The following is a 26,390-nucleotide window of genomic DNA, read 5'->3' as shown; positions in this document are numbered from 1 at the left end:
AAAAGGAGAAAATACGCATCAAAATATCTTAGAACCAAATGTGACGTCTTTAAATGTCTTGCATTGTATAAACAACAGTCAAAAACCCAAATAATTTATATTTACTATCATAGAGGACCAAGGAAAACTGGCACTTTTACACTTTGTGCACCAAAAGTGTATCCTCAGTATGAATACAAGAACTTATACTGTGTGCCAAAAAAAGGAAATCAATGATCATACATGATGGAAAATATGTATAAGAGTCTGTGACCAGTCGAAAAGAAGATTTGTAGTTATGGTACAAGCTCCTTTCTGCAGACTGAAGCCAAAGGCGTTTTCCAATTGTGTTTAAGTCATAGTGAGGTAAGCCTGAATACGTAGGGTGTCATTTATAGCAGTATTAGCTCCTGTCTGGGAGAGGGTTAATTGATCCCTGTGAGATTTAAATCTATACCGTGGGCCTGCTCTGGTAAAGGAAGGGGAGAAGTGTTCAGGGATGTCTGTGTGTGTAGAGGTTATACATCGGAGGTCAATGCATTTGTTGGATATCGACAGGATGAACGATTTGCTTGTTTGCTGGTCTCACTAGCTCAGCGAGAATATGAAAAACGTAAAATATGTTTTAAAAATTTGAAGTCACATAAAGAAGCACATTTTATTTCAGAGGTTATTTTTTAGCGTTTGATCAACGTTACAGAGTGATGTCACTATCCTGTTTTCTGCAGACTCTGCTATAATTTGCAGTGTGTTTCAAACCTCCACATGCCACTTGGCAACCCTTCTCCACACAACTACACACACACCTTCTCCTGTTGCCATAATAAACAAGGTACCAATGACACAAGAGGAAGTGTGTGTTCGGACAGGGTAGAGGAATCCGTGAAAACATGTTGAGTATGTGTGCATAAATGATACCCAGTATTTCACATAGGCAGGTCTACTGTGTGACAACATTATCTTGTTGATTTTATAATTTGCTGCAGGCACTAACTGCAGACAGGTTGGGCCAGAAATAGTCTTCTGCTTTAGTTTGATGGTGTCTATGCCATCTGTTGATCTCTGAGTTTGAAGAGCAAGTAATGTCTTGCTAAATTAAAATACAGTTCTCGTGGTCTATTTAAAAGAAAGTGGGAAGTGTGTGAGTGAGACATTTTTAAATGAGTGAGGTGGGCTGAAGATCGGAAGGTTGTGAGTTCAAATCCCGCCAGGAACACCACCACTTGTGTGCCCTTGAGTAAGGCACTTAGTCCTTAGCTACTCCAGGGAGAATGTCCCTGTAATTGGTAATTGTAAGTTGCTTTGGATAAAAGCGTCAGCTAAATGAAATGAAATGTAAATACCGGTTTATATATTCTTTAAGCATTTAGTTCAAATTCATTACCAAAGACAGATGTGTCTCTTCTGGGATTGCATTACATTGTTTGGGGGTTCATGGTTTTCTGTCTTATCTCTGTATGTCGAGGGTGTGTTTTTCAATGCCTGTGTTTTATTTCTTTTTATTTCTTGTTGTCAGTGTTTGATCTTTTCCTTGTTTGTGTTTCCCTCAACAGGGCTGAGAAAACTGAGGTGCTGAGTGATGACCTCCTACATGTAAATATGACATCTTTCTTCTCTTTAAAATCAACTCTCAGGGGGCTCTTTAGACACAAACTGTATCTCATGTTAAAGTGTTGACTGTATTCTAGGAACAAACAGTTGCCTCATATTGTAAAATACAACTGAAAAGCAACATTTACCATTCTAGTGTATCTCGTGTTTTTAGAATCAGTCAAATGCATGGGTAATTAAAGGACTCACTAGTTCTACTCACAGGCTCTGCTAAAGTCATCATTCCTGAGCATGTTAAGGCCAAGTTTCTCTGCAGTCTTGGAGTACAACTGCCGGCATAAAACCTTCAGGAATGCCTCGCCAGCTCAGGGGTTTGCCACTGAAGCAAAAGTGCCTCACGGTTTTCCACTCAAGGCGAACCCTGGCAATGTTCTGTTATCTTGAAATCATAGTGGATGTACGTTCTATGCGTGCGTGTGTGTTTGTGCGTGTGTGTTTGTGTATGTTGGGGGATGGGAGGATTCTTACTAGTGAAACTGTGAGATCACTGCTAGGAAAAGTGTTTGAAGAAAAACAGGAGAGACTGAAAAACAGAGGTTGTTGAATGTCGAAAGAAGCTTTTGTGAAAGGAAGAGTGAAGGTGAAGTCATGGAAGTTTTATGACGTGTAGAAGGGAACTATGAACCCTGTGTGGTTTACACACACAGCAACACTCAGCACAAACACTTGGTTGTGAGCAAACTCACTACTTTTTTTATTGGATAAGCTAAAGAAGCTCAATATTTTACTGTAATCACGACAGACAGCCTTAACAGCAGTATAGTTCAATTAAGTAATGTATGTTTACACGATTGTCCCAAAAGAGCACCGCACAGACCGACCCAGCCCTTTCAGAGAATGCGTTCTCTCGTCTTTGGTCCTCGTCATGAGCGACAGGAGCTTTGTGCTGCGTTAGACATTCCTTTAGCTGCAACTCTCGGTGAGGAATGTGACTGTCAAGCGGTCAGCATAGTGGAAGTGGCTTGGATGTCTTTTGGGCCTAACAGCTCAAGCTTCAAGTCAGAATCTGCAAACTGATTACAGACATGTTGTCAAAAAGTGTAGCTTACTGTTTCGTAGACTGACAAATCATTATTGATATTTAAAATCAATCGCACTAGCAGGGAAAGTTTTTAATCTCTCCAAACCTAAGCAGGGAAAATAATAGTTTTTCCTTTCCCTCTCCCCAACATGCTCCCACACCCCTTTCTCTGTACCGTCCAACTTGAAATTTGACACGGATTTCCATGGAGTGGTAGTAGTCTTTTTTCTGCTTTTTCCATAGTCTTCTGCATTGGCTAAGGCATTTGTCTTGCCTGGACACGTCTTGCCTCGGTGGGAGCTAAGGAGATTTTCATACAGTTGAGGCTGGAAATGGTCCCATTGATCAGTATTAAATTACTTAAAACTTAGGAAACACAATGTTCTGTTGTGCTTACTGGAACACTTTCATATCTGATACTGTATGTAAAGCAGTTTACCGACAAGTGAGCTTAGCCTACAAATACACAGTTCATTTTTGTTATCTGTAAGAACACTGGGTCGATCTGTCGATGGAAGAATTAGTCATTTTGGGAAATATGCTTAGTCTTACGTCAAGTACGAGGAACAAATCAATACCACTCATGTCTTTATGCTAAATATGTTACAGGAGCCAGGAATTGGTTAGCTTAGGTTAGCACAAAGACAGGGGGAAACTGCTAGCTAATGATTATGTTATATCTGTTTTGTTTAATCAGCACAAAAAACAAGAGGTAGAATTGTAACGTTGTGGTTTTAAAGAGGGTGATGTGCTGGACTATGAGAAAAGAAAAAGATGCTAAGGCGCTAGAGGCCCTGAGATGCAGATTTGTTCACCTTCAAACAGGGCTAGGCTTGCTGTTTCCAAGCTAAGCTAACCTGCTGTTGGCTTTAGCTTCATATTTACTGCCATGAGAGGGATACAAATGTTTCCATCCAACTCTAGATGAATGAGAAAGTAAGTGTATTTCCAAAAATGTCAAACTATTCTCTTTTGTTCGAATATCCTGTTTCTGCTCTACAGTCATCTAGCCATACAGTTAGCCATCCTGCCAACAAGGTCAGCCAGCTAGATCCTCAGTCAACGAGCTAACCACTCTGTCAAAGTAGCTCCAAGCAAGAAAACAAAATGTTATCCGACCTCCCAGTTCCTCATGACTCACTAAACGTTCCACTTTTTCTTTTGCTGTGGCAGGTCAGAGGTCTTTAGCTCGCTTTGTTCACATTTTTCATTGCTGTCTGGAAAAAGAAAAGATGGCAGTTACTGTCCTGTTAACCTTTGGACAGCTCCATAACTTAAGAAGCAGGCGAAAGGATCATGTGTGCTCATCTGTGCCTATGATCAGGGAGATTTCCTGCTTTCTTTTCCTGTCCTCGACTCTGACTTTAGTTTTTTAGAGTGTTTCTGTGTGTTTATTTCCATAGTTCAATTTCTCCCTGAGGCCTAATAAAGCTCGCCGCTTGAGATGTGAGGATGTTTAAATGGTAATGAGTCATAACGTTTTTTTCATTAGTGTATCATTACTTAATGGGTTCAAGAAAGCAACATGGAGAAAGGTGCTTCAACTTTGAGACATTTCAAATGTAAGCGGTGCAAAACGGACTCCAATTTAAAACATGATATTATGTTGTTTTTCTAAGGTCTTTTGTAGTATACTCATGGAAAACTCAGCAGAGACTATGCAATAACCCATTGTATCCAGTCTGTGCCTGCACTGAAGTCCGTCGGGCCTTTTCCTTTCCTTCTTGGCACAAGAGTTTTCGAGGACTGGATAAAATATAGCCGTTGCCAGAAAGAGCTAGACTTCCATACATTAATCAGAGCTCGGGATCAACTGAATTGTGAGCGAGTCAATTGGATCCAGGCAAAGAAGCCAAATCCAGCTGTGGTCTGGCATTGAGCAACAGCTGCAGGAAAGAGGGTGGAGAGAGAAAAGGGAGGAGAGGGGGGAAAGTGTGTGTGAGTGAGAGAGAGAGAGAGAGAGAGCCTGGCATGCTGTGAAGTGAACAGAGAATTAGAGAGGATAAAAGTAAAGGAAGACGACTGAGACCAAGATGAGGATCAGACAGCAGAGGAGGGGCTTTTAGATGTGAGACGGTTGGATGTTTATACTGAAACAGGAAGAGGAAGTGATAACATTTGTAACATGCAACGCTTACAGAGTTAATTGGCTTTAAAGATCATACTGGTATATTGTGTGCTTTAGCAGGTTTTATAAAGTAGTTGTATACTTAACATTACTAATGACCATTTTCCAAAGGAACCCATAGTTATTTGATCATTTTCACAATTAACTCGCTGGCTTCAGTTCATTTCAGTAATGTATGAAAACATAAAACAGCAGATTGAGACTTCCGAGTCATTGTCACATGGTCATAAAACTAAGCGCTCTCGCATGTGGTGGATTCAAGGACGCTCTGATATCATTTTGATGCCAAAACGAAGCCTTCTTTGTGCTACAAAAATTCAAAACAATGTCAAGGTTTTTGATGTTATGGGATTGATTTGTAACCTAAATATTTTTAGATTTTAGGACACTTTGATAGAGTGCTCTACAGCACTAACATATTTTAGTTTTTGGCCATTGTGGGCAATGTTGCTAATCAATTAACAGGGCAATATTAGATCCTCATATCTTTTACAATAGTATAAATTCACTTAAATAGAAGTTTTTTACATACATTTTACGTTTTTTACATTGCTGGATTGGCCGAAACAGACCCATACATAATACATGTTTTTTTAAAGTATTTAAGAAGATGGATAAGTGAAATAAACTGCTGGCTGCCTGTAAGGTAGACAATTAATCTCAAAATCTAAATCACATTCCAGAAAAAGGGCTGTGGTCAGGTAAAGCATAAATGATTTGTAGATAAGTGGCTTTAACATGCGTAACCACCCTATGGTACTTTACGGATCATAAAGTACAACAACCAGTAGATCAGATCCCCTCCGGCCTGCTGACAGAATGATTAATCTGTTAACCCCGATAATATCTTCACATGGAGTCCTCATATGTCAAGAAGACAAAAAAAACTTTCCCTGTTCGCAGTTAAGAAAACAGTCCGTCAGTCTGTTACTTATCTGCCATGATTCCTTCCATCTGGCTGTCAGTGCGGCCTGTTGTAACAGCACGCTGCAGAACAGAGCTGTACAAACAGCACCGACATCCTCCATCATCTTTCAACAACAAGAGCGGGATGGAAAGTTTGGTCATGGATGTGCGCTGGTACAACTGATAATGTTTTGATTTGTAGCTTTCACACGGGTTGCTTTGGGAAAGTCACAAAGTAGGATTGTCTTTTTTTCCCCTGTTTTCTTAACAGTTTTGTGTACTAACAGATCGAAAGGCGGTTGGAGCTGGTGCGCTTGGTGTCGCACAACACACACAAGAGGCTGGTGTCATGTCTGCAGGGTCAGCCGGGCACGGACACAGAGAAGAGACATGTAAGTTTCTCTAAACTGCAGCTTTACTTTGAGGACAAACTCCCAACTTTGAAATTGAATAAAGGTGAATCACTGTGACTCCATTATTAAGTATTAGCAAAGACTGGCTATCATGTGTTATGAAACACATACCATCTCCTCTTATGCAACACATTGATATGAGAGGCACTCAGGAGACAAATATTCAGCGCTGGCCTCCTGCCCGCTTCACTATCACTGAACAGCAGACTTACATCAACCACCCATTTACAACGAAACACAACCTAACAAATCAGTGTTGTATTGTAACTTTATCTTAGATTTTCTGAACACTTTGAATATTTGATCACCTCACTTACTCACCACTTACTTTTTAAATTAACTTTGTTTGCTGGTCTGTCTTCAGAAAAAGTTGCCCCTGACAACGCTGTCCCAGGCCATGCAGGAGGGAGGCAGTCAGCTTGGAGACGACGGTCTGATTGGGTGAGATGCTTGTCTATCCCAAAAATAAACTCCATTGATTAAATGACCAAAAATCAACATTAAAAGTGATCTTTAAGTAAAATGAATGTAAAGAAGCAGTATGTAAATTGTTTTACTGGGTAGTATTGATAACAGCAATATTTGTGTACATTCCTGTGTGTGAGCAGCAAGATGATGGATGTGTGTGGAGAGGCTGAGAGCAGATTAGCGATTGAGCTGATGCAGCATGAAGTTCAGATCGAGAAAGACATCCTGGAACCTCTCAACCAGCTGGCTGAGGTAAAAATACTGAACCTCTCTGCATACTATAGTGGTCCATTTATTAATGCATCATTTTCCACTGTCAATTTCACTAAACTATATTTGTTATCAAACTTCAGTAGTGATAATCCCTTCCAAATATTCAATAATTTCCATAATTTTAGCCTTTTAAAATGCCAGTTTGTTGACAAAATGCCGCTGTTTTAATATTTTGAAAAACAGCTTGCATTTTTATGATGTAATGGCTGTGGGATCAAACACTGTGGTTTTATTGGGTTGTTTATGGGGCCATTTGTATTCTAAGGTGTCAGAGTGCCTGTACTTTATGTAGTTTATTAAATAATTATTCTAAATAACAACCATTTCATTTGCATTTGTCCCGCTCATGGTACACATAACCAAATGTACAGTAATTGCCAACAAAACATGTCTCTATAAACACACCATTGAGCGAAAAGGAGCAGGGAGAAGAATACAATCTTATATGACCTGCCCCTTTCTAAAAAAAACAAAATAAATACAAATAGATGGTCTGCCCTTCATAATAAAAATTAAAAAAATGTTCACAGCCAAACATAACAGTACACCCTCATCTGAGTCCTACTGGAGAAGAAGGTGGAAAGCGGCACATAATAATAATAACAATAATAACAATAACAACAACAATAACAATGGGACCTGCAAATAAAGAGCAGACATCACATCAAAGACATCAAAAATATTTAGCAATGTAGGACCAGAGTACATAGACTTATTCACATTCTGCTTCATATAGTCCCATCTTTCTTAATTTATACAATTTCTTTAACTGGAAAATACATTGGGGGACAATGACTCATACCCTTGACAAAATGTATGCCGAATGCATAACCCAGTCATAATAATTTACAAATAAAAGCCTAAAAAGGCCCTAGTGAGGCACAAGGGGTTAGCATTTGGTTAGCATATAAGCCAACTTACTATTGATGGAAACACTCAGTAAGCCTGTAGCGGATTCGTACACAGTGCGTGTGTCTCATGAATGTGCCAAATTCAACATGGCCTTTGGCATCTTTTTGTGTTATATTGCCGTTCTCAGTGATTCATATTGACAAAATGTTCTCACAGGAAAGGTGTTATCCTCAATTTGGACTCAAGTGCATGTGTGGTCATGCTGTTCTCATAATCCCCTCTGCTTTTCCCACAGGTCGAGATTCCAAATATACTAAAACAAAGGAAACAACTTGCCAAGCTGGTTCTGGATTATGACTCTGGCAAGACGAGGTAAACTGGCCTGTAGTCTTAAAATAGAGGTTGAAAAAATAACTAATTTAGCAACATCACTTTAACATGTTTTCTTGAATTGCACACTTTTGCCTATTTAGGATAACAAACATTTTAAGTGACTGCTGTATAATATATTTGTTTTGTGATTATCTGATGCACTTCAATGCCTAAATAATTACTATTGCTCCAGGTGGTACCAGGCAACAAAGTCTAACAACCAGGCTATGGCAGCTAAAGCCGATTCTCTCAAAGACGAGATGGACGAGGCTCTCAACAAAGTAGAAATATGCAAGGTAACTTTTCTCTTTTCATAATGCACCATGTTTTATGTATGACTCAAAATAGGATTTGTGCGGTTGTTTCATAACCTGCTTTGCCAAAGACTGAGGTTTCGTTATGCATCATTTAAAGTATTTAATAGATGCACATTTAATCTAGTAGCTTTACTTTCCAGTCAGGGCCTCTTCATCAGGTTCGGATCATATCTTATGAACTGGCAAACAAAGGCAGCCTTGTAATAGGAACAAACACACTATGCTCAATATTAAGACCGTGTAATTAAAGGTCATTGCTTTGTCATCTGGAGTTGATCTGTGTCTTAATGAAAAGTTACTGTCCAAAGTAAAGCAGAAGGTTTTAGGTTGCCATGAAGTTTGCCATGTATGGAAATACATCTATCTTTCTCATCCTACAGGACCAGCTCTCTGCAGACTTGTACAACTTCGCCTCCAAAGAGGGAGATTACGCACGCTATTATGTCATGGTGGGTGTGCCTCAGTTTAGTTTAAATGACCTAGAACGGAAATGGAAATATGATGCAAATATGGTCCATTCCACTATAACTGTATGCTTTGTTGAATGTCTGCTTCACTATATTATGCCAATGGTTTGTTTATTTGACCTGTGATTGTGTTTTTGTATACATAACAGTTATTAGAGGCCCAGGCAGATTACCACAGGAGGTCTCTGGCAGCTCTGGAGGCAGCGATACCGACTATCCAAATACAGCAAGGTGAACAGAAAAACAGACATTTACTACATTTGCAAACAATAGAAAAACACATAAGCTTTGCATGCATTATTCATTAAACCCTCATATGGTGTTAGAGCTGGCAGCTGAAGTCCTTAATTTTGAACAATAAACAAGTTGCTCTGTGCTGTTGAGAAATGTAGACTGGCTTGTCATGGCTTGTTGCAACTGTCTTGGTTGACATTGCAAATAGAATTATTCAAAACACAGCCAGCTAAAGAGGAGGAAAATGTGTGTAAATGTCTATACATTCTGTAAATGTCTAAAGAAGAAACTTCATTTCCCAGGCTTGTTTTCTCTGAAAGAAAGAACATTGTTGACCTTGAACATACGGTATATGCATGATAAAGACTTCAGACAGGGGAAGTATGTATGAGACAGCAACGCTGAGAGATTAAAGGAGAGATCATTAAGAAAAAGTAGAACTGTTGACAGACGCAGAACAGAAATGCTGTCCAACACTCAGATAAGTTAAAAGGCACTGACCTCTTGCCTAGATTCCTGGATGGAAAAGCCGGCGTTCGGCACGCTGCTGGAGGAGCACCTGAAGAGGAGCAGCCGTGAGATCGCTCTGCCCCTCGAGGCCTGCGTCATGATGCTTCTGGAGACCGGCATGAAGGAGGAGGTATGAGTGATGGCGAAAGCTTAGGAGAAAAATAGGGCAAAGATTAAGGTACATTTAAAAATAATTGGAACATAAATATCTCCACATAGACCTTAATCTCTCCACTCAGTTGGAGCTGGAAGGAGATGCTCTTCAGAAGTGATGGCACATACTGTCTGGAAATATATGTGGCCAACTTGTGGTCAGTTAAGTTAGCCTTGAGGCTGTGGGAATACGCACTGCCTATTTGTGTGTGCAGGCATATGTTGTGCATTAGAATGTTCACTCATCAAATGTAACCATAAACTAGACTCTCTAAGGAGGACGTTGCTATTAACAGAAACAAAACTCTTGCTATATTTCTAACTACTCATCCCGAAAGAGCCGCATCTCTATTGTTACCCTAAACAATTCAACTAGACTCTCAGTCATGTAGTGGAATGACACGTGGTTTGCCTTACTTCTCCTTTCCTGAACCAACCTAGACTCACTTCTTACATTTTAGGATTGTAAACAGTCGGTGGTGGCGAAGTCCATAGGGACTTGGCTTGGCAACTGGAAGATCACCAGTTCAAGTCCCGGAAAGACCAAAGCCTCATCCCAATACCCCTCCTCGACTCCTCCTTTCCCTCACTCGCTTCCCTTCCTTGCGTCTTAGCTCCGCCTCCGTAAGATGCGAGCGACAGACACGGGGAGGTGACGCGAGGACAGAGGAGTCCTCAGGTATTAATTGGGATGTCCTCGTTCACTCAAACGTCACTTTTAAACGACGTCTGTTAATGATGACATGTGCACACAGCTGTATCCCCTCTCATCGGGCTTAACTGAATAACCGGCCCATGTTGTTAAATATTTATTTAAATGAATTAATCTTTCTCTTGTTCGTCAAGGAATTCAATGTATGATGGTTGGTCTGCTTTTGTGTTCTGTTTTGGTTTAAAATGTATCCTACATTTAAATAAAAATATAATTATAGTAATGTGAAAGCCTTTTAGAAATGAATTGCACATAATAATTCCCACGGAGCTGTGAGCACTTATACATTTAGGTGACGCTTTTCCACTCATCTTCCAGTTGTCGGTTTTCCTCTGTTGAAATGGACCAGCTGTGAAGGTGGGGGCGGGGCTTTTATACGCGAGTAGTGAAAACACTTCCGCGTAGTCTGCTCGCGTGTATCTTCCCTTTCGTCTCCTCCCTCTCGTCTCCTCCCTCACCCCTCCTCCCTCACCCCTCCTCGACTCCTCCGTGTGCATTTCAGCTATTGGCACGTCCTTCAAAATGGCGTGTCTTGATCGATTTCCGGGTCAAGTCCCGGAGGAGGGGAGGAGGGGAAGAGAGGAGTCGAGGAGGGGTATTGGGATGAGGCTCAAGTGCTACCGAGGTGTCCCTGAGCAAGGCACCGTACATAATGGCAGCCCACTGCTCCTAACACTAGGATGGGTCAAATGCAGAGACCTCTACGGCAGTGGCTCAGTCAGTAGGGGCTTGGACTGGGAGCTGTAGGGTCGCCGGTTCAAGTCCCCGACCAGACCTAAAATATGGAGTGTGGATTGCTACTTGGAGAGGTCCCAGTTCACCTCCTGCCCTGCCGTGGTGCCCTTGAGCAAGGCACCGGACACCCCTCTTCCCCCCTCACTCCCATTGCTCCCCGGGCGCTGTACAATAGCTGCCCACTGCTCCTAGTGCTAGACTCCTGGTACTAGGATGGGTTAAATGCAGAGAACAAATGTCACTATGTCTGCTGTGTGCTCTGAATGTGTGACCAATTAAAGAGGGTTTCATCCCTCCCAATTCTTCATCTTCTTCTTCAGTCACTTGTAGTCAGTAATTGTCTACATTTTCCTTGCAGGGTCTGTTTAGAATAGCTGCCGGGGCGTCAAAACTGAAGAAGCTAAAAGCGGCACTGGACTGCTCCACCTCGCAGCTCGAGGAGTTCTACTCCGATCCCCACGCTGTCGCCGGTACAACCTCTTATACAAATCCACAAAAAGTCAAACCATCTGGCATCTGGCCCATATTATTTTCTCATAACTCTTCTCTTATTACACAGGAGCCCTGAAGTCCTACCTCAGGGAACTTCCTGAACCTCTAATGACTTTTGGCCTGTACGATGAGTGGACACAGGCGTCAAAGTAAGAAGACCCATAGATATGGCTCTTTTAATATCCTGTAAACAAACTCACCCTTTGCTGATAGGTGTTGAATACACACGTGAATCAGTGTTTGCTTACAGCTTGCTTGAGATATTCTGGTGGGCTACTTGTGTAACAAATATATTTCTTATGTGTTTAAGTGTGCCCGACTCAGACAAGAGACTTCAGGCTCTATGGGTGGCATGTGACCATTTGCCAAAGACTCACAAGGCAAACCTCAGGTAAGAGTATCTTGCAACAACAGCATGACTGAAAGTATGGAGGTGATCTCTGTTCTGTTTTTCACTTTCAAAAGTGATGCTTCACATTTCAACTTGTTGAATGAGTCATTTCATTACTTTAAATAATGATTCGCAACCTGGGGTCTCGAGATATAGTTGTACGGTTACAAATGTGAAAATAAAATAGAACATATTTTCAATTTTACACAAAATGGTTTTAAGTTCTCTCTTATTTGTATTGTTTCTTTTTGTAAAATACTGGTACACTTTTTACCATTGAAGGACTCCTTCGATATCCTCAAATAGAACACATTAATAATGACAAAATACTAAGTTAAGCGGCTCCAAATTCCAGGTATAGTAGCTTAGAGATTTCTTAATTAATTTAAATCTCTGTTTCAGGTATCTGGTGAAGTTTCTGGCTAAACTGGCTCAGGACAGTGACGTTAATAAGATGACTCCCAGCAACATCGCCATTGTCCTTGGGCCCAACCTGCTCTGGGCAAAGATGGAGGGGTAAGAACTGTGAACTGTTACCTCATTTTCATGTCCGAGTACAAATTGAAGCTGAGGTTGATGAAGCTTCCGTCTGTCCTTGTCTGTCTGTGGTTTAGGTCGCTGGCAGAGATGGCAGCAGCAACATCTATCCATGTGGTCGCCATCATCGAGCCCATTATTCAGCATGCTGATTGGTTCTTCCCTGAAGGTAAAACATCCGTCTTTTGTATTCACAATTTGCAACAGACATATTCTTCTCTCTGTCTTACCTTGAAAACTGAAAAACACAAAACAATTGGCAGATTTCAATGCTTGAATGTTGTCTGGTAGTATAGTAATAGCTGCCCGACAGCCCAAACAAAAAAAGATCATGTTTTATCTAAATATATTTAATATATCTACAGAAGAAAATTCTCTTTCTACTAGTTCTAAAAAGTTCTAAAAAGAAGTGAGAAATGTGTTGTATAACAAAAAAAAATCTATCGTCCTCTTACTTTGTGTTTGCTGTCTTCAGTATGTTGGTAAATAGCATTTTGGGACATTTAGGAAATCACTAAATGAAGTGAAAGTTCTCTAAGGTGAGGTTCTGAGTCTACCACCGTGGTACTGCCTCTTTGAGGGTGTATATAGGCATGCTAACGTTTGCCAACACACGCCCAAGGACAATGCTAACGTTAGCTGATGTTTACAAGGTATAAGGAGGAGTGGGATGATCTCCAAGCCGTTTATTAAATTGCAAAAAAAGCTAAAAATATAATTGTTGATCATCCCATTACTATTCCAAATTATTACAAGAAATAGAAGATCATTTTAGCTATCATGTTTTTTCTCATATCTTCTCTATTTGCTTTCCATCTTCTGCCCTCTAGAGGTGGACTTCAACGTGTCGGGCATGTTCGCCTTGCCAACCCACCCACCCACCCCAGACCCTGAGCCCGCCCTGGATAGGAAACGTCCCGGCAGCCTGCAGGGGCAGGAAGGGGAGAGTCACACCCCCCGAAAAGACAGGTACCTGCTTCGCCCCCACCTCAGCCTCAGCCTGCCCCTCACCCTCCCGTCCCGTCCCAAGACACCGAGCAGGCAGGAGTCTCGGGGCCCTGTTGTGTCAGCCCTCTATGTAGTGGCCAACGAGTCCATCACAGTCACAGAAACACCCACTGAAGATCTGCCCAGTCTAGACTTCAAAGCTGTGCCACAGTCCAATGTAGCTCCCATGAATCCAGCTACTGATGATGAGTAAAAGAAGCAAATAATGTTTTTGTGATTTTTTGCAAATTTTTGTTATGTTAAGGTCATTTCAGCAAAGGCTTATCAGCTATGTTTTCCTCAAGATTGGTACTGAAAATGATGGAAAAATTATTTCACACAAACCATTTTGAATATTTTTCAGTATTATTGGGATTACTTTTTGTCGAGAGCTTAACTTCTTGTGTGTTACTCTTATGTACTTTTGTGTAATCTCCTTTGTTTCCCAATTAAAGCTTAGGCCTCACTTGTAGGTTGCTGGTTTTATGTTTGTGTGGGCTTCCTCTGTTGCATTTTGTTCGTACGGTGCGGCATCTGTCTCCTCTGTCCCTGCAGAGATGTCGCAGTTAAAAGTTCTATTTAAAAAGTCAGTGTCATGCGGTTTCATGTCCTTATTGGGTTCTTCCTGCACTGGTTTCATTGAACTCAGGAAGTGGCGTCTCTTTCTGTCTTCCGCACCATCTCTCTCTGTCTGTCTCTGGTTTCGCTGTTTTTCTGTCTCACTCCTTTGCTCCTTCATTCTGTCTGATGGCGTGTGGTTTGCCCTCCTGAACTCTCTCCCCTCTCCCCCTCTCCCCCCTCCCTAGCACTGTTAACAAACAGCCGGAGCCCACTCCACGTAGAGCCGGCACTGTATTTAGAAAGCAGCCACAGCTAACCTCACCCACCTTCTACCCCCCACTGCCTCCTCTGGAAGCCGGGGGTCCTGCCCAGCCTGAGCCCCCGCCCCAGCACCTGTCCTCGGCTGCAGAGGCTGAGCAGCCCCGCCTAAGTGGTGCTAGTAGTGGTGGTGGTGTTGGTGGTGGGCTCCAGGTAGCTACAGTGCAGCCTCAGGTTGTAGCCCAGCTCAGCGCAGAGGAAAGCAGGTAAGGAGAAGCGAGCGTAGCAACATTACTCCATCGTCTGCTCGCAGCCAATCAGCCAATCCGGAGAACCCCCCGTCCTTTTATGTTTTTCATGTGTTGGATTGGTCTTTGAGTTTTTACTCAAATTAAAAATGAGAAAAACCATGTCAACCTTTTCTTTTAAATTTGGCTTCATTGTTAACAATTTAAGAATGTATTGCAACAACAATCATGTGTTGCTTTGATTACAGGCACATTTGATCCTCCATTCTGCTTGTTGTTATGATCGACCAGTCTGTTTTAAAGATTCCCTTTTTGCCTGCCTGCTTGTCTGACTGAGTATTTTGAGGCAATGTCTGATTTCTGCATGTAACACTCACAAAGAAAATCGTGTTTATGATGTTTGTCTATTGTTCCCCGTCTGATAACCCTTACCCAATGAAATTAGCTTTTGAGTGAAATATGTTTTCTGTGTAGCATGCATGAGTGCTTGCAGCACTTGCTTGTTAAAATCTGTTAAATTACAGAATATGTGTTGAATGACTAACATTTGGGTTTATTGTATTCCCACAGCCCAGCCCGTGAGCTCATGTCCACCCCCCCTCCCCAGTGGAATGGTTCGGTCCATCTCTCAGTAGGCACCCCTCATTCCCAGGGTGGATCCAGGGGGCCTAGTCCGCACATGGTTCGAAGAGGTGAGATGATACACTCCAATTCTGATTATTTATTATCATCAATGTAATTAATATCATATAATAATTATGTTTTCATCTGAAGGCACCAAGAAGCAGGCCCCCGCCCCACCAAAACAATTCAGCCCCTTCCTCTCCCAGCTCAGCAACACACAGACATCCAGCTCCACTCATCATCCACCCATCGCCCCCAGACGCCACACCGTCAAAGAAAGCCCTATCCACGCCCCGAGCCACCCGCCCCCACAGCCTCCTCCAGCCCACCAGGCACAGGGGGAGTCGGAGCCCTCTCCCCCCAGAACTCCCACCCCCCCTGACAGTCCACATCATGAAGGGCCGCACTCCAACCAGCATTCCTTCCACCACTCTGGGTCCCTCCCTCGCCCCTCCAGGCCGGCACCCAAGCCACGCCCCCGACCCAACATGCCGCCGCCCCCACAACCTGCAGCGAATGACGCGGATGGCATCTTTGGCTCTGCCTCCAAGGTCATAACAGGTAAGCAATCTGTGCCTTACAAATTGTGTTTTAATATAATTTTTATACAAGATTATAAAATAAACTGTGTGCCAGCAATACATAAAAAAAAAATTTAAGACATCGATTTTTTTTTATAAAGAAATCAAGAAAGGGTAGTTGTACTGTAACTAGAATGTTGGTAGAAGAAGCATGTCTGTGTGTGTGCCCAACATGTGTAGCGTATGATGACGTTTTTTCCAATTTCAAATGGCACATGGATTTTTCGATCTGGCTAATTGTGTAGTGCCGAGGTGATCAGAGACGTTTGTTTACTATACTAAAAGCAGTAAGACAAACCATTATTTTTAACAAGGGAACGTTTTGTATTCAAAATGCCACTTACAGTAAGTGAAAGAAAGCACCTGTTAGCAGCAAATGCAATTTTAGTTATCAAAAGTAAATAAACCCATTATGTGACAGGATTCTATTAGTATCATATTCCTTTATTGTTCAAGACCCTTTTAATGTTGTTACTGTAACTTTGAGGTGCAGCTTACCTATTGCTTTATATACTGTTGATAAACTGTAAGGCGTTTGTCATTATTATTAATCTTGTTTGGAATTTTAAATAATATGTTTTAAGTCACTCGTTGTTAAATTAATTGAAGTAAAAGGTACAATATTGTTTCCTGAATCCCTTAATTAACAGAAATGTGAATTGACTAAAGTACCTCAAAATTATACTTCAGTACAGTACTTGAGTAAATACTTGTTTACATTCCTCCATTTTAATCTACCAAATGTACTGTTGGGGAGTGAGCACCTTTTGCAGTTTTTTCTATTACACACATTTTAGATGCATATTTCATCAACAGGTAAACATATTTAGCGATGTTTAACATTCGTAATTATGATTTCTTCTTCTGTATTAGCATTGCAACGGCTGAAATCACCTTCTGATGATCTGCTGGCACTTTCTTCAGTAATGAGTGATTTCAGCTTCCTCTCAGGCCGTTGCTGTAATTAGCTCTCTGGCTTTTGGTTTCACTGTCATAGAGCTTCACACCTAAATATAACTGTGGTGATCTGATGCATGACAGGAAATGTGTAAATATTACAGATGTCTGAGCTGCTGGTCAGATGAGCTTTGCAAGGCAGGTAATGGTAAGGATCTGATTGGCTGACGTGCTAGCCTTTGTCTGTGTCCACTGCATGTGTGTGTTGCTGTGCAAATACTGTATACATATTTTCATGTATATTAGTATGCATTTGTCTCACTCACCCTGCTGTCCAGCATTATTAACACACTTTTACATTTCCACGCCATCCCCTGCTAACAGTTTTCTGTTTGAACTAACTCCCTCTTAAAAATACTAACACACAGACTTTAAAGTAATACTTGTTGGTGTTGCTGCTGTATCTGTATTTTCTTAAACAGATCTATGTGAAAAATGTCGCATTTAATGATTAACACACCAAGGATACTGTCCCTACCTCTAAAAACATGACTTGACTGGCACTGTAATTGCAATATTGACTTGATAGAAAGATCGGTCCTTGGTGTCTTACTTTGTGTGAGAAGGTGTTGTGTGCGCGCCCCAGTGTTTAACCGTGTGTTGCCATTACACGTTTGGTTCATAGCTTTAGCTCAAGTTCAAAACATTTCTAACCTGATTTATTTGTCCCCTTAAATGTCCTGTATAGACGGAAACCTTTCCCTAAAGGGGATTGGACGAGCCTTCATCCCTGAGGTGATTGCGGACCAACCAGGGGAGAGCTCTGCTGGTCAAGAGCCCGCCCCCACCCCAGTGCCGCAACCAGACCCTCAGTTCCAGACAGAGTACACAGCTCTGTGAAGATAAAGAGGGATCGCTGTCATCCAAATTCTCTCTCACTCAGCTGGTCCGTGTAAAAGATGTTAATGTTTAGAATAAAATATCAGAAAGGTAACTGAACTCATTGGTTACCCCAGCTCGTCATGCTCCACTCATGTAAAAACAGCTGCCTTTTCTTCTCTTTTGCTCAAACCAGAACCACAAAACGCCTGTTCAGCTAGTACATTGCATATCAAGCGCTCCTTTCGTTTAAACTGAAGGGTATTTTAAGATTGGACTGCTGAGCAATAGCGTCAAGCCTCAATTTATACTTATAAATATAAACGCATACTGTAGCAGCTAAACTGAAAGGGTGCTAAGCTTTCTCTTCACTCTTTTTTTACAACTTAAAGTTGAATGCTATGAATGTTTTCAGATAAAACATTGAGAACCTCGCTCTAGCACAACATACAGTAGTCAAGAATATTTTATTTTAGTTAGCGTAGTTGTGGGGAGAGATTGTAGTGTGAGCCAGTCATTGCCAATGATCTATTTATCAGTTTCCAATTTGTCAAGCTCCAGAGGCTTTTTAATCATTTTCACACACCTCAGGTCTCCATTAAACATACCAGTGTAAAGAACCAAAGAAATAAATATGGACCAATGGAAATATAATGAAAATGTAGAGCTGCCCAGCCTCTGTTTATGGTCGTTAATGACCAAATGTTTTGTGCAATATAAAAACAAATTGTCTTTCAATGGTATCCTCTCCACAGCAAATATGCTGTCATTTTTGTAATTGTAATAATCCAGTGGGGTAGGATTTTACTTTTTGTTTTCTATTTGAATATAACTCTATTCCAAATGACCGGATTGACCAAGTTTTTAAAATGGGTTTAAAGCTCAATGAGTATATTTTTTATCATTAAAAGGGATTTTTTTAACAGATTGATGTGATGCATGTTTTCAATACATAGCTTGTAACTGATCACTCCAATTTACGCTCAAAGCTAAGACCAAATACAGCCGATTATTTCTTTGTGTATAATTTTCACCATGGCTGACAATCTTACCTTGATAGGATGATTTTCAGCTCTTTTACTTCTTCTAAGCATTTTAATGATGGCTTTTCTGCACATAATGCATCCTACAATGCATCATTACTCTTTATAATTAAAGGTGTTCAACATTTTAAAGTGTTGCGGGCTCATCAGTTATTTTTCATTTTGTCCAACTGTAATTGTTCCTTAAAACAAAGGTGGATTAAAAGCGTGAAAAAGACTTTGCTTGCATCAGCCATAATAGTTTGATTTTCTTTGGCTGTAATTCATTCATTCACATAGTCAATGAAAATAAAGCGTTTATCTTAAGATATATGACATTATGTCGGCACAATAAAACCTAGTCTCTAACGTCAATGTAGTAAAATCATGCCACAAATGTGTGGGAAGTAAAGCAAGCACCTTTGTCTTTTAAAGAAGGGAAAAAGCATCACTGTATGGACATATTTATGTTTACAGTCAGTTTAAGGACAACAAAAAAGTGGAATTTCTTCTCATTCTTTGAAAAAAAATAATCTATACACAACTTTTAACCAACCCAAAACACTAGGTGTCCATTGAGTGTCACAACCTGTCTGTCAAGCCCAGTAGCCGATGATGAAGAAAGTTACAGAGAGGCAAATGAGCAGGTTGACGTTAACAATGCTTCGTAGCAGTGGCTTTTCCTCCAGAGAACAGATAGCCTCTTCAAGTGGAGGAGGCATCGCAGGAGCATCATCGCCTCGCTTCCTCCTCTCCAACCCACACAGCCAGAAGAAGGCAGACATAATCTTAGACGTTCTCTGGACGCTGGACACGGAGGATGAAGAGTCTGGAAAGTTCAGGAGGGAGAGAGAAAACACTGAATAGTGGAGAAGATGTGATCTACAGCTAAATTAATAGACAAATGGGAAACCCACCATTCCTGTGATGACATGCTTTTCCATTGCTGTTCTCCGGCTCATTTCCTGTGACTCCCATGCCATTTGTCGGACTGCTGTTCACCTCTGAAGTCATAGTGCTGTCCTCCACTGTGAACACCTGCTCTTTGGGCTCTTTGGGCTCCACTGGGTCAAACCTTGTAAACCAGGTCAGGCGAGTAATCTGTTATTTAAAAAGAAACATGGAAAAGTTACAAAAATGTAAGAGAAACAAATTACTCTCTTAGTAGTACATGTTTATCCAGCACCCTAAGCTGTTTTTACTATTAAGTCTGTGTGATTTAAAGCTAAAATAGGCAGACATACTTTTCCAAAGGACCCAAATGATCATCCATTTGGTCGAAGTTTTAAATCGGTGCCCTGAAAACTAGTATCGTACGTTTCCCTATGGTGTTATTGACCCCTAGTGGCACTGCAGTGTAGAGCATGTTCATATGGAGAGAAATGCAATTTATGTTAGTCATTATTTTTAGTTGCAAACAAAAACATTTAATGTAAAATGTAAACTCTAAAGACATTGGCTTGCTTACAATGAATACAAGACTATTTCTACATCCAAACAGAACTATACAAATATATTAAAGACAGAAAAACACATGAAACAGCCTTATAACTGAAATGTAGATGTGATTCCGTTTTTTCCACCTGCTCTGGTTTAGGCTCCTCTGTAGCCAGGCTGATTACAACCACCACAAACAGCGTGATGAAGGACAGCAACATGGAGAAGTACAGGTAGTGGACGTATTTCAACACCGCAGGCCTGTCGTCCTCCTCGAAGCACTGGGGCGCAGGGTAAATGAAGTCCAACAACATGCGGATGCAGCCCACCACCAGGCCAATAACCAGGCCCCAGAATGCACCCTGATGTATGAAGGGAGAGAGGAAGAGAAGTGTCAATTTCTAGCAAGATAACCTTAATATTTAGACTATGAATACAACACAGTAATTAGCCACAGTTGTTTTAGTGAATCTTTCATAATCCAATAACACCACGATTATATATTAGAATACAGTCTATGTATGCTCTAACATGCAGGATCTCTTCTGCAGTATTTGTCTTGTTCCCCGACAGTTATGTTGTGTTTTATATGTCCTACAGAGAGGACATGGCTGTCCAAATGAGGTTTTGCTTAATGCAATGCGACAGTTAGCATTTAATAATGCTACATTAAATACATAATTACTGGTGTGCTGGTGTTTTGTAACACATCAAGACAATTAGGTATAATGAATATGACCATGCCTGCATTAAAACATAAGCTTTGAGTATGCCGCTTTCAGAGCTAAGCCGATTGTGTTATTGTGCCATCTCAATGTGTTTTGGTAATCCTTTTAATTGTCTAGTTCAACCGTGACATGGTGGGTTTTACAAGGGATTCTTAATATACTATTATTTGTATATATGTATATTCAATCCGTCTAATAATCAGTCACAGCTGCGAACAGACACAACCCGAGGCTGCAGCACCTCACCTTCTCATTGGTCCTCTTCCAGAAGCAGCCTGTGAGGAAGATGATGGACACTGGAGGCTGCAGGTAGGTGCTGATGGACTGGATGTAGATAAAAAGCTGCCCCCCCTGACTGGCCTGGATGACAGGAATCCACAGCACAGACACCACCACCAGCACGAGCACGAACAACCTGTAACACACACACACACACACACACACACACACACACACACACACACACACACACACACACACACACACACCATCTGTTTTCAACGCCAAATACAGAAGTTCAAAGACATGCTATGGCAGTTGATCACAATACAGCTTGTAAAGTAATGGAGAACTGTGTGTGTGTGTGTGTGTGTGTGTGTGTGTGTGTGTGTGTGTGTGTGTGTGTGTGTGTGTGTGTGTGTGTGTGTGTGTGTGTGTGTGTGTGTGTGTGTGTGTGTGTGTGTGTGTGTGTGTGTGTGTGTGTGTGTGTGTGTGTGTGTGTGTGTGTGTGTGTGTGTGTGTGTGTGTGTGTGTGTGTGTGTGTGTGTACTGGAAAGGAAAATCTGAGTCATTACAGTAGAAATCTAGTCGGAAACACGGATTATGTTTTTGGCTAAGCATGACAGAAGAATATAATGATCTAATATGCAGTTTGGTGATTTAATCCCAAATGAATTATAATTACATATGTGGTTTTAGTGGGATGACATATTATTCATGATGTATAAACTTTTAACCTCTGCCTTAAACGTTGGTGGAAAAGCTGAAAATGTTTAACTTTCTAGATAAAAAATGCTGTAACTGCAGGCTATGTACTGAATTGTAAAGCATACAAGCTGCAACCAGGTAATGTTTGGGGTTATGCCTGCTTATCCCCAGGTGGTCACATACCTTCCCACAATCATAAGTTCCCACTCAGATGCACGGGTTCGGAAAGTCTTCCAGAGATCCATGGTGAAAATGGTGCTGGCGCTGTTGAAGACGGAGGTCAGAGAGGACATGAGGGCAGCGATCATTACTGCCATCATGAGACCTCGCAGGCCTGGGAGAGAAAAACAGAGTGACTGGCAAAAGAGACTATAGTTTAAAGCGAGTCAAAGACAGTATAGGTGGTGTACGGAGGAAAGCAGTTTCACCAGTAGGCAGCAGCTCCATCACCAGTCTGGCATAGGCGGTGTCTGAGCATCCCACTGGGTTATCACAAATCTCTTTACACAACTCAGGGTCTGCACACGCCACATCATCTAGTTTTGAAGAGATATTAATACAATTTATAACATTAATCACTATTTAACATTCGTAATTTAAGGTTGTTCATTAAGCATATTCCAAGTACATTATTCCAGTTGCTGGCTTGATGAATCAAAAACATACATGTCACACTGTACCTGTGTAAAGTATCCTGCTGATCATGCCCGGCAGCATGATAACAAAGAAAGGCAGAATCTTTAAGTAAGCCGCCATTAATGAGCCACCTTTCGCATGGGTGAGGGTCTTAGCAGCCAAGGACCGCTGCACAATAACCTGCGAATAAATCAAAGTTACCCTAAGTTACCTCACAGGGATAGATGGTTGATAATGAAGAGATACCGCAGTATGTATGTAGATTTTAATGGAGGTCTATTTTATCAGACAGATAAGAATCTCATAGCTTGCAGATATTATTGCGCCTGGCAGGTATCAAGGGTAAAGGTTTTATGTGCTGTACTTAAAGGCAGGAAATGCTCATTAAAATGTCACGTGTCTTCTGATGTCTCAGATTTCGGCTGGTTGGGAGATTATCACTCTGATATTTCAAAGGGATGTTTAACCTCTCTAAAGAGCAAAATATTCCAAATCATCAAGATGGGGGTTTTCAGATGAAGGTTTTCAGATGAAGGCGCTTTCACGCTAAACTTCAGAGGAATTTTGTACACAGCATAAACAAGATGTAAAGGGGCTGAATAACATTTTCGTCTTTCATAGTTAAAAGACATTGAGACACTCAAATAAATTGAATGTTTTTAAAGCAATTTTGACAACTCTGGGCTCTATCATGTCTACCACTCCTTCCCTTAGTGGTCAGGTGTGCCAGCATTATGATAGTTTAAATTAAAGGCTTTTTCACTGCACGACTAATTCCCCATTCTTTAATCAGCTCTCAATTATTAAGAAAAAAGTGCTACACTAAAACGTTTATATTTATTACAGTACCTGGTCAGAACACCAGTACCACATGGAGGGGATGGACATGCCGATGATGATCCCGGGCCAAGGCAGGTCAGAGTTCACCGGGTCTCTGAATATGTGGAAGGCGTCATCTCGAGGGATGCCACAGGTTGAGTTTGGCACGCGTACCGAGGGGATGGCGTTGGGGTATTTGCTCATCAGAGCATCCCAGCCTCCAACCTCCGCAAAGCCTTAACAGAGGAAAAACAGGGTCAAATAAACTGGAAACAAACTGCTGGTGATGGGAAGGTTTGATGCAGTCAGATCTGACTTACTGAAGACCATGAGGGTGAGCCCTCCAGCCAGCATTATAACAGTTTGAGCAGCATCTGTGTAGATAACTGCAGCTAGACCACCTGGGGAAACAACAGCCAGCGACACACAGAACAAACAGTAAATGCACGTTTATGTCGAATGTCTAAGCAAAGAGGCGCAGAGGGAGAAAGGTCACCTGCAACAGTGTAGAGAGCAGTAATTGAAAGCAGCAGCACCACAGCGATGTAGATGTTCCATTGTAAGGCGAGCTGAATGAAGAGAGCACCGGCATACATGTCCACCTGACAGGAAATAGAAAACAGAGACAAACAATATACAAAGTTCTACCGCTTTCAAATGCACACACAAATATAAAGGTATTTGTTACAGCATAGGAACAGTAACATATTGTTGTGAATTTGTTTTTTACCGATATCTTTGTAAAGATGTAAATAAATAAACACAGGACAGTTAAAAATATCTGTGTTCTTCTACCGCCAAAACGCTTCTGCAAATATTCTGGCATGGTCACCACCTGGAGATAAAAAAGTGAAAAGATGATTATCTATAAAGGAATATTTTAAATGTATCATACATGTGTGTAATCGTTTAGGTTTAGACGCCCTTACCCCAGAGGCGATATAAATGGGGAGAAAGAGCCATCCCAGCAGCAGCACCATCAGCATACCCTGTCCACACCAAACAGAAACTCTTTACACTTAAAACCAGCAACTACGTTTTATATTTCATGTCACAATTTGTCTTGTATTGAACTCTTAAAAGCATACATTGACCTCTTACATTCCACTCATATGCAATAGCCCCAATTCCTGCTGCAGCCCCTGACCCTGCCAGGCCGATGAAATGTCCACTGCCAATGTTACTGGCAAACAGCGAGGCACCCACCTAAATATAGATACCAGAGTCAGTATCCTACTTTGAAGTGCAGAACATTTTTGCCTCCATCAAACTTTTAAAGGGCTAACATGCACAGGGGATAGATAGAAGTGTGTGTTTGACTCACAGGCCACCAGGTCATGTTCTTCCCAGCCAGGAAGTATCCTTTCACCGTGCTGCGCTTTGTCCTCAACATCGACTGGTTTGAAGAAAACAAGAAACCTCTTAAAGATACAATTGCAGAAGAAATGTTGATTCATAGCTTCTTAATAGACATCATGATCCCTGAACTATTTTATAGGATATTTACTACATATAAAAAGAATGATAGGATATCAAGTGCTGCATCAAGTCGTCGTGTTAACAGCAACACTTTCTCCTACTATGACAAATTCAAATGTCTGCTTCGAGAAAGGCTTGTTTATCCACTCAATGTTGAATATTTTATGTGTCACTGTTGAGTCAGAATAACTATGTGAAAATGGTCGGTAAACAAATTAAAACAGAGACCAGTAATTACCCAGAATCCAACAGCCAGAATCAGCAGAAAGTAGATGACCAGCACCACGATATCCACTGTATCGAGGGAAGTCCTGCGCCCTGGGGCAGGAGAGGGAGGCGGGGGCATGCTGGTCGCTTGGCGGCCTTCTCTGAGGTCAAAGTGCATCTAAAGTCAAAGAAATAAACAAATGATGTCTCCTGCTTTGTAGCACCTACAGCAGTCAGTGGTAAGACTAGTTAGTGTTACATAGCTTCCAAAGTCATGATATAAGTAAAGCTGTATAATAACAAAGTTAAGTAGGATTAATGTGACTAATTAATTAATTAATTAATGTGACTAAGTTTGAGGTACAAAACATGACTTTATTCAACATAATGTGAGGACATGTGAGTGTCACAATAACTTTTGGAATGTATTTTTAAACAGAATCAGGACTGTGGATTTTATCCCTCATCAATTAAATTCCTAAAGTGATTTCTTAATAGTCATTATTAATTGGAGTAACAATCACATGAGGGAAATCTCATCCCATGTTTCCAACACTGACCAGCTGAGAGTTATCGTTCATATCTAAACAACAATGCCAGAGTTTTCTTATAAGACAAATATATGAATGTCAATTACTGTAGACATGGATTCTTAACCTGCTCTACTGTTGTCATGTGCTGACGAGTGAAACAAAGCTTAAGGTTAACTCTAGACTTGTAAACTACACGGTTTGCACTTGGTGGTGTTGCACTTTGATCTGTGAAGCACCTTGTGGGACTTACATATACAACTGAATACATACAAAACATATTAAATAATACGCCGCTCATTTCCATCTTATTTGATGAATGTAGTAACATTTTACAGAAATTCAGATATCAATCAAACCTGCAACTCAGTCCCTTACTACCTTCAGGCTGTGTATTGTGTTATTAATTGGTAAATAAACTCACCTTAAGTACGTTCTCACACTGGGTGTCCTTGGGCTAAGTTGACTGGTCCAAACAAAAACAGCATGTCACAAATGACATGATACCGGGAATGTCATGCTTGTCAAGTATCCTTGTGGTTGCCAAAAGATCAAACTCCACTTTAACTTTGTATACGACAGGGTTTAGTTAAAATGTAAATGATTATTGCTAGTAACAGAGTAATAAAGGCTGCTTCCGCTGATGATAATGGGAACGCTAAAGGATTACTGTTTTAAACATTTTAAATTCATGCAATTTACAAAGAAGACATTATATTAAAACAAGGTAAGAGCATACTAACTGTGAGTGTGTTTGTGTACAAGCTTATTTCACAAAAAGAAATGTTTAGCTGAGTTGTTTCCGCAGCAGGACAGATACACTGCGAGCAATAGCAGATGAGTCAGCAGCTGTTATAAAGATAATGATGATGTGTTTACTGCGTAACATTTGCAGGATATGTAAAAACACTAGTGTATGTGAAGCCATTGATGTGATTCCACTTGTCCCTATCAATAGTACTTTTAGTATTATTCTGCTGTAAAAATTACCTTATTTCC

General features: G+C 41.0%; 2 protein-coding genes across 5 annotated transcripts; one reads left to right on the top strand and one right to left on the bottom strand.

Annotated features, from left to right (window-relative positions):
- Positions 1 to 1,398: 1,398 nt before the first annotated feature.
- On the top strand, positions 1,399 to 18,781 carry arhgap17b (Rho GTPase activating protein 17b). Of its 4 annotated transcripts, none has more exons than XM_079642599.1 (20): positions 1,399 to 1,572; positions 5,933 to 6,037; positions 6,423 to 6,499; positions 6,667 to 6,778; positions 7,947 to 8,023; positions 8,217 to 8,319; positions 8,721 to 8,789; positions 8,957 to 9,038; positions 9,554 to 9,681; positions 11,510 to 11,621; positions 11,711 to 11,792; positions 11,954 to 12,034; positions 12,437 to 12,550; positions 12,649 to 12,740; positions 13,402 to 13,540; positions 14,365 to 14,643; positions 15,196 to 15,317; positions 15,400 to 15,810; positions 16,892 to 16,929; positions 17,476 to 17,573. In XM_079642599.1, the coding sequence occupies exons 1-19, from the start codon at positions 1,414 to 1,416 to the stop codon at positions 16,897 to 16,899; spliced, it is 2,352 nt and encodes a 783-aa protein (XP_079498725.1). In that variant the 5' UTR covers positions 1,399 to 1,413; the 3' UTR covers positions 16,900 to 16,929; positions 17,476 to 17,573. The 4 variants fall into 4 exon arrangements, with proteins under 4 accessions (XP_079498725.1, XP_079498724.1, XP_079498723.1 ...); XM_079642598.1 differs by having other exon boundaries at positions 16,892 to 16,935; positions 17,476 to 17,567; XM_079642597.1 differs by lacking the exon at positions 16,892 to 16,929 and having other exon boundaries at positions 17,476 to 18,781.
- A 295-nt stretch (positions 18,782 to 19,076) lies between these two features.
- Positions 19,077 to 26,295, bottom strand: slc5a11 (solute carrier family 5 member 11). Its single transcript, XM_079642604.1, has 16 exons — positions 25,816 to 26,295; positions 24,893 to 25,039; positions 24,500 to 24,571; positions 24,277 to 24,381; positions 24,105 to 24,164; positions 23,906 to 24,010; positions 23,672 to 23,777; positions 23,496 to 23,576; positions 23,206 to 23,411; positions 22,401 to 22,536; positions 22,149 to 22,256; positions 21,904 to 22,054; positions 21,040 to 21,208; positions 20,212 to 20,427; positions 19,546 to 19,729; positions 19,077 to 19,457 (listed from the first exon to the last, which is right to left on the bottom strand). Exons 2-16 carry the CDS (start codon positions 25,037 to 25,039, stop codon positions 19,225 to 19,227), a joined length of 2,079 nt encoding a protein of 692 aa, XP_079498730.1. The 5' UTR covers positions 25,816 to 26,295; the 3' UTR covers positions 19,077 to 19,224.
- Between the last annotated feature and the right edge of the window lie 95 nt (positions 26,296 to 26,390).

This window comes from Notothenia rossii (genome assembly GCF_949606895.1).
Source record: "Notothenia rossii genome assembly, chromosome: 8".
Taxonomy (NCBI): Eukaryota; Metazoa; Chordata; class Actinopteri; order Perciformes; family Nototheniidae; genus Notothenia; species Notothenia rossii.
The sequence above is the reverse complement of the archived record's forward strand: the minus strand, read 5'-3'. Positions and strand labels throughout refer to the sequence as shown.

Excerpts from the sequence above, each read along its gene's own strand:
- arhgap17b (XM_079642597.1), top strand. The coding sequence starts at position 1,414 with ATGGTTTTCTGTCTTATCTCTGTATGTCGAGGGTGTGTTTTTCAATGC. Across the intron at positions 1,573-5,932 it reads TGAGTGATGACCTCCTACAT|ATCGAAAGGCGGTTGGAGCT; the intron begins GTAAATATGACA and ends GTGTACTAACAG. Across the intron at positions 12,035-12,436 it reads ACTCACAAGGCAAACCTCAG|GTATCTGGTGAAGTTTCTGG; the intron begins GTAAGAGTATCT and ends TCTCTGTTTCAG.
- slc5a11 (XM_079642604.1), bottom strand. The coding sequence starts at position 25,039 with ATGCACTTTGACCTCAGAGAAGGCCGCCAAGCGACCAGCATGCCCCCG. Across the intron at positions 24,011-24,104 it reads CCATTTATATCGCCTCTGGG|GTGGTGACCATGCCAGAATA; the intron begins GTAAGGGCGTCT and ends TTTTATCTCCAG. Across the intron at positions 21,209-21,903 it reads GAACTTATGATTGTGGGAAG|GTTGTTCGTGCTCGTGCTGG; the intron begins GTATGTGACCAC and ends TGTGTGTTACAG.